The sequence below is a fragment of the Ascidiella aspersa genome, chromosome 7 (assembly GCF_963924565.1).
Source record: "Ascidiella aspersa chromosome 7, kaAscAspe10.2, whole genome shotgun sequence".
In the NCBI taxonomy this organism is placed as follows: domain Eukaryota; kingdom Metazoa; phylum Chordata; class Ascidiacea; order Phlebobranchia; family Ascidiidae; genus Ascidiella; species Ascidiella aspersa.
Window position 1 is genome coordinate 12,515,192 of NC_139453.1, and position 12,218 is coordinate 12,527,409.

General features: G+C 38.3%; 1 protein-coding gene and 4 non-coding genes across 5 annotated transcripts in view; 1 reads left to right on the plus strand and 4 right to left on the minus strand.

The window, feature by feature from the left end:
• Positions 1–12,218, plus strand: part of LOC146137867 (uncharacterized) — a 72,408-nt gene that overhangs the window by 10,711 nt on the left and 49,479 nt on the right. Inside the window, exons 13-21 of the mRNA XM_083394460.1 lie at positions 579–854; positions 2,016–2,173; positions 3,681–3,869; positions 4,477–4,580; positions 5,718–5,848; positions 7,724–7,856; positions 8,478–8,596; positions 8,962–9,177; positions 9,846–10,030. Of these exons, the coding sequence (XP_083250586.1) occupies positions 579–854; positions 2,016–2,173; positions 3,681–3,869; positions 4,477–4,580; positions 5,718–5,848; positions 7,724–7,856; positions 8,478–8,596; positions 8,962–9,177; positions 9,846–10,030 (1,511 nt within the window). The remainder of the gene's footprint in view (positions 1–578; positions 855–2,015; positions 2,174–3,680; positions 3,870–4,476; positions 4,581–5,717; positions 5,849–7,723; positions 7,857–8,477; positions 8,597–8,961; positions 9,178–9,845; positions 10,031–12,218) is intronic.
• Trnap-ugg (transfer RNA proline (anticodon UGG)) lies at positions 1,029–1,100 on the minus strand. Its single transcript has one exon. It is a non-coding gene; the product is annotated as a tRNA-Pro (tRNA).
• On the minus strand, positions 1,481–1,552 carry Trnap-ugg (transfer RNA proline (anticodon UGG)). The gene has a single exon. It is a non-coding gene; the product is annotated as a tRNA-Pro (tRNA).
• On the minus strand, positions 3,394–3,465 carry Trnap-agg (transfer RNA proline (anticodon AGG)). The gene has a single exon. It is a non-coding gene; the product is annotated as a tRNA-Pro (tRNA).
• Trnap-ugg (transfer RNA proline (anticodon UGG)) lies at positions 6,060–6,131 on the minus strand. Its single transcript has one exon. It is a non-coding gene; the product is annotated as a tRNA-Pro (tRNA).

The following is a 12,218-nucleotide window of genomic DNA, read 5'->3' on the forward strand; positions in this document are numbered from 1 at the left end:
ATGATTTTTTAGGCTGTACTCTTTCTTATACTGGACATAGTCTAAATAACTAAATATCGTGGCATGAAGTCTTACGACTAGATTACTACTTTTGTCAATCCCCACAGTGCATGTAAATAAAGATACAAAGACGCTATTCGCCGTAGGTGTTTGTTGCCTTTGTCAAATATGGTTTTGCGTAATATGTATGAACCGACAACCGGTGTCAAAAACTCGCACATATAAAAAAATTCCCTAAAATTGAAAACTCATGGTATTTCTCCGTAATTAATCCGAAAATTATGTGGCACTGTTGAACTTCAAATTGTATTGTAATGTCCACATTAAGCTATATCGGGTAATTGAAATGTACAAAACAGACGCCGAAGGTTTTTTTTTTAGATTTTAAAGAAGTAAATACTTTAATCAACAACGTTTCGCTGTTGTAAGACTGATATGACCCAAGGTGGAAAACATTTGCTCCCTTTGGGCGAACAATCCATTTTTATATTGCATCGCGTCAGTGAATTATCTGCATTAAATCAGACAAATTACCGTTTAAATTTTAAAACATTTGTTGTTATTCTCACTTTCTTCAGCGCATGCAGGAAACCTTCGACGAGAACCACTTCCAGAGCAACAATGCCTCCATGTTGCTACGTCACATGATGACGTCAGACTTTAGCTCGCTGCGCCGCACGGTGGCGTCACGCTTCAACTCGCTCTCGCAGAACATCAACGCGTTGGCTACGTCATTCGAGGAAGTGACGTTGGAGCAGGCGAAGCTTGACGACACGGTGACGACCTTTGTGATGGACAACGACAAGAAACTGGGCGACATGACGACCAAGACACGACACCTTATGGAAGGGCAGGTGATATGTCTACTTCTAATAAAAACGTAGAACAAACTGAAAACTTAGAATAGCATGATGAGGAAACCTTCTGACCCATTAACACAAGAATAGTTTTCTGTTCTCACGATTTAGACAATTGTTTTGCAAATATTCAGATTATTAAAGTTTGTATGATACTGGCCTAAAAAACATGGGCTCGTCCGGGATTTGAACCCGGGACCTCTCGCACCCAAAGCGAGAATCATACCCCTAGACCAACGAGCCGCTTGAAAAGAAGCCACCATTTTTTCACCGACTGACAATGTGCGGCCGGTTAAGTGCCTTTCAAAAACTTTCGTTGTTACAGAGAAAAAGCTTTTTTACAATGACATATATTTTAGCTGTGTGAAGAGTACTTCAAAGGTATTTGGTTGTTGCACTATTTTAAGTTTGTGCGGATTACTTGTAACAAATAATAGTAACTAACCTTATGGCCGTATTATAAAACAATGGTATTTATCACTGGTGAAATATTATTAGTTTTAATTCGCTTTGAGTCTGTACTTTAATCACAACTCCCCTGTCCTTATCCACCAAAGTTAATATTCACAATGGTTTTATGTACAGCATACCTAGCTTATATCAGGAAAAAACAAACTAAAGGAGGGCTCGTCCGGGATTTGAACCCGGGACCTCTCGCACCCAAAGCGAGAATCATACCCCTAGACCAACGAGCCGCGTGAAAACGCTCGTCATCAATTTCACCACATCAATACCATGAGACCTGATAAGTGCACTTAAAAAACCTTCATATTCAGCTACACCAGCATTGTCTAAGGCTGGGGTGTTTCCCAAAGGTGTCTTTTTCAAACTTTTCTCGTGTTCAGGGTCCCCTGGGTGTCCGCGAGCAAGTTTTAAGGTATCCGCTCAACATCTTTGAAAAATAATAATTTTAAATTTTTATGGCTGAGGCACATTCGGCTCATTGATTCCAACCCAGTATTACGTACGGTAGCTTTTCTTATTGTCCTACTTGGCTTAAAAATATGGGGTCCTTCATCAATATATATGAACACTCCAGGTAAATAAATTTAAGAACTACTGACGAAGGCGTATTCAATTAACAGTAACAAGCAAACCCGAACAACGCCTACTAACCTGACCAACCAAAACGCCTAACGTTCAGTAATTTCGCTAAAGGCAGTTCTCGATGTCGGCCAAAAGAAGATTGAGATGCAGATCGAAGAGGTTTACTCCTCCCTCAATTCCAGCGTGTCCACGATGTTCCTGAATGGCGAAGAAAAGCTCCTGGAGTTTGAGGAGGTGCTACAGACACAGCTCGATATCATGTCAACCAGGTGGGAGTCCAGATATTTTTTTTTGTATTTTGGTGATTTTCTATATTTGATATGGATTGTCGAAGTTATAGCGCTGTGGGCTTTGTTTTAGAAAAAGGAACAGACTAAATAAAGCAGTTATAGAAAAATTAAGCTTGGTTTGTGTTTCCACAACAGAACCTTTCCTTCCAACAGAACACATAATTCCGACGTTAAAAGTTCTAAAATTTTATAATATTTTGAGAAGCGCACCGCTTCGAACAACAATAAGCCGTTCATTTATATGGTGAAATGCATATTTATCTTAAACGTTTTAACCCTTGCTGGCTGATGGTAGTTCTAAGCTTTTCAAGCTTTTAAAGAAAAGTTTGCTATATTGTCGCGCTCGGCACATGTTTGACGTATATTGCGGCACACAATGGTTTCCTGCAGGGCTGCAGAGTCGGTTAAAAATAACCCGAGTCCGACTACCGAGTCCCGAGTCCGACTCTGGTCAAATGTTCGATTTCGATTCCCGATTCCGGCCCTGACTCTATAGCCTGTATTCCGCCAATTTACCTAGCTAAATAAGGTGGATATTCAGCAATTTACTTATAGGGTGTTATTAATTTACTCACAATACATGACTGGAAAATATTCCACCATATGCTATTCCACCTTTACAATTTCCAGTTGGCGGCCATATTAGTTGTAAAATTTGGCACTGCGCATGCTCATGTTGGACTCGGGACTCGGGTAGTTTTACATGGTCTTACCGAGCCCCGACTCCCACTCCGCAGCCCTGGTTTGATGTATATCATACCTTTGTCCCCCTTGAGTATACGTTTACTTTTCGGGTGGTAGTATTATAGTGTTGATGTTAAAAATAAAACTTAATTCAAGCTTAAAGTGCGATGATTCAAGAATTGAATTCTAATTACATATAGGTTATGTTTGTCTTCATTTAAGGCCAAAACTGTATTGCGATTGGTCAAATATATTGGTAAGAAAGCAAATAGGGTTATCGGTTTCCCCTCGGCACATCTGACATGATCTGGCGTGTGCCTCGGCACACCGGTTGCGACCCACGGAATTAGATTACAGAATAAATTTATTTAAAATTTATTTAATAAATCGTATGTCCTTATGAGTTCGGCTTCGGCCTTTTGCTGATCCCTGACTTGAAGTTTGGGATTTTATGGTTTTCGCAATACTCTTTAATTACTGGTGTTTTTATGCGACAAAATAAACTGACTAAAGGAGGGCTCGTCCGGGATTTGAACCCGGGACCTCTCGCACCCTAAGCGAGAATCATACCCCTAGACCAACGAGCCGCTTAAATTCCATCGCCACCAATTTTAAGACATTAATACCGTGTGACCTGAAGTGCACTTAAAAAACTTTCACTGTTGCACACTATACTACGTGAACAAGAAGTCTGTTTAGCGCTTTAGTATTACGTATAATCGTTCAGCAAAATAATAACCTATGTTCGAAACATGTTGGCCTCTTACCCAACCTATTAACTTCCGTGATTTTATATACAAAGGACTTTCAAGCTAGAAAAGAACTCTACCGAGCATCAAGATCGCATAACTCACCTGGGACGCCAAAGCCATCGACTGAGAAGGGTAGCGGCCACTCTGAGAAATAACCTTCACGCAGTGGACCGCCAGGTTGACGTCATTGAAGCTGACGTCACTGATGCAATGGATAAGCTTAAAATATTAGAAAGCGGGTATTTCGGCTTGAATGTATAAAACATTTTGAATAGAAGTTGCCTTTATTTTGTTACGACAAAAAATATTAAAGTTAACTTTGACTTTACCGGTTGTCAATTTACATTAATGTGTCTGACTTGTTATAGACTCATGCGTTTTTTAAAAGTTATGTTTCATGTAAATAAAATTATAAATCACCAAATGTGAAATTATAATTCGTCTATACAAGACGAATCTGTGTTAATGAAGTCCTGTGGTTTTGACTGGGCAAATATAACTAAATGAGATGATGTGATAAGTCTCAAATGGGTCTTCCACTTTAAATAAATAAATAACTTTATTGTAATTTTCGGCTATTTAAATATCTTAAACTAAGTATGCCTAGAGTGGCGTGTACCATTTTTAGTTTTTTTTTAACAGTTAACATGACCCTTATTTTGCGTACAATTTAAAGTTAGCACTTTGAAAACATGACTATTATAGAATAGACGAACAGGAATATTTATTTCTGACTGTTTATTGCATTATAAAAATAAATAAAAATTCGTAGCATTTCTGTCTTGGAAAATAATCACTTGTTTATGCGTTTCTACATAAACATGATAAAATATTTTACAATTCAAGGCTTGTTGCCGCAAATTCAAGTTTACGAAAGTGTGCCAAAACCGCTGAAATCAACCAAATGGATGTGAAATTTATCAAAGGTTCTATCAACAACGATCGCAAAGGTACGTAATATTTATGCTGCATATTTCTGGATTCTCACGTAATTCCACATTCGATATACTAAAATATCACCAGCACTTTAGTGTTCTTAGTTAGGCTATATGGCTTATGGCTGAAACCCACCTTGTAATCTGCAAAATATAATAGCATTACTATAAAAAAACAATTAAGTTAGGTTCATTTCATGTTCCTACAACAGCACAAGCCTTCCAAAGTGTTTTAAATTGTCCTTTTTTAAGATATCGTTTGTCATTTATTTCAAAGAGGTAGTTTGTGTAGGTCTAATCCGGCGTTTCTTAACCTTTTTTCAACCTTTGGAACACAATACACGGTTTTTTTACTAACTTCAATAAAAATATAAAAGCTATAATATTTAATAAAAGCGACATTTCGCAATTTACAGACGTTTTAGCAATAACTCATGCCATCATCAGTGTAAAAACCAAGTGAAGATAAAAGCGATAAAACGTAAAAAGAAAGGAAAAAAGGACAAAAATAGCAGCGAAAAAAGGCAATGTATGGGTAAATGCGTAGCGCTAGGTATTAAAAAGATATAAAGGTGCCGAGGTTGTATCTATATTAAGTTCTGATTTGTGATGTTGGATCATCAGCGACTCCAGCAAAAAAAGGCGATATTTGTCATGCCGCGAACCCAATATTTCCGGTTTGTTGAAATTAACCTTATGTGTAGGATTCGCGAGCAAATGGGCACAAACTTTCGACTTAGGTGACGGCTGGTGTTCTTTCATACGCGTCTTTAGGTTGCGTTGCGTTTGGCCGATGTATTTCTGGTTGCAGCTGCATCACAGTCGATACACCACGTTGGTTTTGTCCTTTTTTCCTTACTTTTTACGTTTTACCGCTTTTACCTCCACTTGTTTTTTACACTGATGATGGCATGAGTTATTGCTGAAACGTTTGTAAATTGCGAAATGTCGCTTTTATCAAATATTCTGGCTTTTATATTTTTATTGAAGTTTTTCAACCTTGTTTTTAAACAAACAATATAAAACTACAGTTGGCAACCCAACAAAATTAAACAAGGGTCCAATTTTAGTTCGCGACCCATAGGTTGAGAAACTCTGGCCCCATTGTTTTATGTATAAAAAGTATTATAAAACAGTTTACGTTTCGTACAGCGTTTGTTCGGTTTCACAACCTAACGCGAGCCGAAATCGCAAACCTCCTAGAAGGGCAACAATCTATTCGCACATACAACGAAAGGTCGTGGGGAGACATAAGGCAGACTCTGGAAAGAGATAGTACACAGGTTTGCATTATGAGTGTCGTAAATTGCCTGATTAATAACAATGCTCTTTCTTATTTTAACATTGCGCAATAATTTGATGCCACCCTGCTGCGTAGTGATAAATTTTTATTTGCTATGTTACTTAAAACAAAAAATGTGCTGTTATAATGTTTGCGCAAAAACTTTATGTCTAATTTGCCAGTTGTTTTTTTACCAAAAAAATGCTAAAACAGGGCTCGTCCGGGATTTGAACCCGGGACCTCTCGCACCCAAAGCGAGAATCATACCCCTAGACCAACGAGCCGCTTACATTCTCTCGCCACCAAGTTTGGCACATCAATACCATTAGACCTGACAAGTGCACTTGAAAACTTTCATTTGTTGCACACTGTACTGCGTGAACAAAAAGCATTTAAGCGCTGTAGTATTACGTATAACGTTTTAGCGAAAATAATAACCTATGTTCGAATCTTGTTAGGATTCGCGGATTTACCTATAGGCTTGGTGAAAATAGATGTTGCCTAAATCAGGGGTCGGCAACCTTTTGTGCACTGCGGACCGGTTTAAAACTAAAATTTTGTCGCGGACCGGCCTTAAAAAAACAACAAATGTTCAGGAAAGGCAATTTATTGCAACCTTCAATGCGAACGTTATGATTGTTTTGCCGCAAAGAGGTTTTCTCATCTAGGAATTATTGAACTTACTGACACCAGCGGGCGGCATCCGGCCAGCCAAACAATTTAGTTTAACCCGCAGACCGCGGCTCATTTCAATAAAACTTTTAGGCCTTCACGTTTGTTTTTTAAATTACACTTGTATACCATTATTGCCAATTCCTATATTTTTACCAGCTTGTCAAAATAAGGATATTTAAAGCATTCTTTCAAAAGAAGTCACACTTTTGTATAACATATAATAATGTATGATCCCATTTTTGACCAGGCCCTACAAGACACTTTTGATAGTTAGCCTATGTATTGTAAAAACAAAAAAAATAATGGAAAACGTAGGAACCACAAACCGACACCTGAAAAGTATGGGATAGACATACGTACAAGGCTTGCCAGAATGATGTCAGAAAAATCATTTTATAGAGTCTACATTACAACTATAGAGGCTAAAACTAATTAATATACATACGTTTTTTCGAAAACCTTCCTGCCTAAATATCAAAATAATAAATTATTTCAATATGGGGCATAGTTTATAAACATTCTTTGCATGAAATTCTACTGTCTATTGTGCACGCTTAAAATTAAATCACATGATATTTTAGCCCATTTTTCGATATATTGTAAGTACTAGAAGTAGATTTTGCAATAAAAATTTGCATTATGGATGTTGTGAACGATCTATGTAACGCATATGGCCAGGAAACACTAGTTGTTTTGAACCTCACGAGAGCTGTAAACTAATTTGCATTTTTTATCATACCAAATAACCATGGAGTATAGTAGGCTATTAGAACGAAGTTAAATGTGTTTTAAATACTTTTTTAGGTTTTACGTACTGTTCGTGTTTAAACAAAATTTAAATCTGACCACCCGCTACGGACCGGTAGCCAACTCCTCGCGGACCGGTACCTGTCCGCGGACAGGCGTTTGCCGACCACTGACCTAAATGATTGCTGGTAGGAAATAAAAAAATCAGTCATAAAACTTAGACAGCAAAATCTTAGCAACGACAAGCAAAATATAAGATGTCTTTGTTAAACTACTTCTATTACGTGAAGTTACAAACCTGTTGTTTTAACATGTTTAAAGGGTGTGTAGCCTTCTTAATGTATAACTGTAAACAAATTAGTTCAACATAAAACTTGCAATATTATACCAGCACTAATTTAAACTATTAAAACAACCTTACTTGGTTATAGCGTATCATGAAACATTTATACAGGCCAACAAGTTTCGCTCCAAGATGAGAGAGGAACGGCAAGTGCAAAACAAACGCATCTCATCGCTTGAAACTCTCAACGGAACGCTTCGGGCCGAAATTGGTCTTTGCACCGATCAAGCCAGGCACGCCGAAGGTGAGTTTAGGTTTGCCGAAAGCACGCCAATTGCCAGGAGGTATTTATTTTTTTGACCTCATCAGAAGCCTGTTGATGTTAAATTGAGTACATTTATTAGGGAGTTGTCATATGTTGGGGAGTCATTGGAAACCCCAAAATGGAATAATTTGAACAACTGAATAATGCGTATTTTTCGCAATATTTATTAATATTTGACTTGTCGAACATGGATCTTAAGACTGTATTCTGCCACCCCAAAGTTATCGAATGCCTGGAGACATAATTATATCTTTGTATATACCAATGTATATGCTATTTAGTTACTACTTAGAACACCGAATCCGTTGATCTATGATGCAAGCAGGGCAGGCTGGAAAAACAATTAGCCTGCAGTGAGGTTCGAACTCACGACCTCCGGTCAAGCCGGGACCGTCGCTCTACCGGCTAGTTGTTTTTCTATCCTGCCCTGCTTGCATCATAGATCAACAGATTTGGTGAGTCTGCAATGGCTTTCGGTGTACTAATTATACTCGTTGGTTAAAAAGCAGCTTTAGAAGGGCTAGATCTCAGTTATTAACACACTTTGTGTGTATGTTTTATTGAATGGTCACTATTTATCTGTGTTTTTTTTCCATTTAGGTGGCATTTCGGAGCTTAGACAGGCGGACTCAAGCATTATAAGTACGTTGGACCTCCACACTCGAGCGCTCACTGAGCACAGGAAACTGCATCGCAACATGACAACGCTGTCGGATAGCGTAAGCTACGAGATGGTCTTACATATTTTAGATTAATAGGTTTTTACGATGAGACGTTTAAGCCTGCCTAAATTTTGTCATATTTACCTTCCCGAAAATCAGGAAAGAAAATCGATGAGAGGCTTGTTTTTCGTTTTCGTTTTTCTTTATCTGCATTATCAGAACTTTGTTTTCTTTCAAATACATTTTAATTTAACTAGGGCTTCATGGTCCCCCTAAAACTAGTTCACGGACCCACAAGGAGTCCATGGACCCCAGTTTAAAAACCGATGCTCTGGACTAGAGTCTTTGGTTTAAGCTACCAACGAAAACGCCTCAATTGTTCTCTACTCGTCTGACTCACGTCAGCGTTACGTCACGTCCAGGTGTTCGACGTCATTCACGAGCAGGGCGAGTCGCTGGCTACGGTGCGCGAGGTGGTGGTGCAGCTCAACGAATCGCTGGCCGAAGGCAAGGAGCACATCGACGACGCAGTGACGTCACAGATCGAGCGTCACATGCGCGAGGTGCGCAGCATCCGCTACATCATGCACAACTTCACCGGCATCATACAACGCGTGCTCAGCGACAGCATTAACCAGGTGCGTTCTGCCTTCGGCCCTGTTGTTGTTCTTTCTCGCGCCTTTTTTTGTTCGGCTCGATTACCCCGAAGTAAATTTGGCCCGCACTTGATAAAGAAAACACATACAAAATGGTGGCGATTATAGGTCGTATAGTGTTTAAAAGAATACATAGCTATACCAACAAAACTCGAAAGACAACGGATTTCAGTGTTTTAAAATGGGTTTGTAATTGTTACTAAATGAGCGTTATATTTCAAAGCACTTATGTTTTTTATATATTTTTTTGAAGCACTTAATATATATATTTGTGTCCTGTTTTAGCTCATTTATTGCTTTTTGCTTTGTAAACCATAATAATACTTGGTGTTTATTTGGACTGAGCAAGAAAAAGGTCGTATATTTTAACAACTGCCATTGAAAGCGTTCTTCCGCGTTTTACGTGACCAAGAACAAAACGTAAATATGAATGCCGTGGTAATCTCAACGTTTGGCCGGATGTGAAGTAAAAAGTTCCTCAATGATTAAATTTCACAATTTGCATTTTAAATTGTGTGCTAAGTTTGTTACAGTGTTCGACTTAAGACGATTTTAACATTACTTTACAGTTTACACCAACTTTACTAACATGTCGTGGTGTAAAATTGCATAAGAAAAAATTCGTATTTAGCTCTGCCGCTCTAATTCAGGGGGTAAAGATGGCGTCGGTGCGCCTACGTCAGAGATCTCTTATGGAGTCGGTGGACAACCATGCAGCCAGCATCGACCGGCTTAATCACGACACCGCGCGGACACGTGCGACCTTGACCGCGGTGGAGGTCAACGGCGACGAAAACACGAGGCAGATCGGAACGATGGCTTTGCACTTGCGCAAGTAAGTTAACGTTTTTGTGATGCCCGTATCGATTAAACGTTGGTTTCTAAACTATGGCATGCATACCACTTGTGAATGATAGGTTTGTTGCTATTGTAAGCATTACTGTAAATTACACCAATCAGGTAGACGTGGAATTTCATGGGCAATTCTATTTTGAATTCTAATTGCCTAATGTGGCAATATTTTGCATTGTAAAACAGGGTTCCATTGTGACGCAATAGCGTTGAACAGTTGAGTTAAGCAGTTGGCGGTCGCATATAGTCATTTATTTCGACATATTAAATCTGTGACGTTCGATGTGCCGTCAGTAAAGTGATTCCTTGCAACTAACTAACTGGTCAAGTAAAACAACCATGTCCATCTTACTATAATTGGGTTGATTTTTTAATGTTTCTTTTGATTTTAAGACTTATTTACTAGAGGGCTTCGAATATTAACTTAGTGGTATTTATTAAATGCTTATTATAAAACGCAGGTAACCTGTTTTAATTAAGACATTTTTTATGGTATATCTTAACATGCCGCCACTTGCTAAGCATTAGACAGTTGTTGCTATGTTGCTATTTAAAACAACTGATGCTATCAAGCAGTGATTTCTTCGCCATTTCAACGAGCCTTTAACATTGGTAAGGTGCTTTTTTCGCGCATGCGCCTCGCGCCATTCAGGTGGTAATTACCCGTCGATTGTTTGAGTTCGGACGTCACGCAAATTTCTCACGCTCGACCGATGTCGTACCTTATCTGCTCCATGTCGCCAAATATGGCCACGTGCTTTTTTATTGTTGATTTGTGGCACGTGTTCGAATGTGACGTCGTCAGTTGGTTGTTTACATTTAAATCGTATTTTCACTCGTTTATTTGCACTTTCGCATCCAGCCAAGTGTGAGAGGCTTACTGCTGCAAAACAAGTTTAATGATTTTTTTTGCGACCTGACTAGTTTTGCGACGTTTCGTATAATAAGTGATTAGACTTTCGTTTTTAATCTGCAATTTACAATTTTTGGAATGTTTTGTTGGTCGCAAACTGCTTTGGGACTTTTTGCAACGTTATGCTAGTTTACGCTGTGACAAAGCCATTTATATTGGATAACATAGAGCTTTAATGATTTAAAAGCATAATATATTACCTTATTGGAATATATGTTTAAATAGTTCAACTACAAAATTTATATAAAAAAAAACATAATTCACTGATTGTTTCGGTGGTAGACTTGTTGGACAAATGTTTACTTGATTTAAGTTCATAAAATATCGTAAAATTATACAGTAAATTTGTTACTCATCCTGGATAACACTGGTACATGGTACTATGTGTATCCAACATTCCAAAAGATCAACATAATTCAGACAACGACCCGACATTGAAGTAGTTCTAAAAATATGATGGGACTTTTAGGGTCGATATAGTGATCAATAAAACGTTTGAAAATGGTGAAAGATTTTAAATATAAAATGCTATTTAGTCCGGATTGTAAGCTCCAATCCAGTAATTTGAAGATTAAAATAAAATTCATACAGAAAAATTACGAGTCATTACATCCTTGCCTGCCGTGAACTTGACAAATCGCGCGAGACCCATTGTTGACGATAATTGCGTCATCTTCCGATCGGCCATCCGAAAGTCATATCTCGTCATCGATTCGCCATTGTTCGCGCTTCCGAGAGTCGAGCGCTCGAGCCTCGCTTCCATCGTGTGTGACGTCACACGGTGTCCACTGTCTCGGCACGCGACTAGCGTGACGTCACTACACAGTGGAAGACGAGATTGCTAATATGGGAATTGTAACGAATGCGATTTTAATCCATTTACGAAGCGCTGTAAGTTTACAAATATTTATGTTGCTTGTTTCATTTAAGTTTTATTTTTAGAGTAACCCTCGCATCTTTAATGTTTGCTAATCTTTATTTTGATTTATTGTCTTTGTTTAAATAATTTTTCAAACATGATTCTTTAGTCAAGTTAACTATATCTTGCCACCTCACGTTTCATTCAGACGCTTACATTGTGACCTCTATAAGGTGAATCGTGGTAGGGTTGTTTCGTCCTTTGAAAATCTATTCGTTTTGCCTATTTAACAAACATATATTATAACGAGCAAGTTGTTATAATCACTCGATAATTTTAGCGTCACAAGATTTCCCGACCGGTACTTAACCCTATCTGCTACATTTCTTATCATCCACA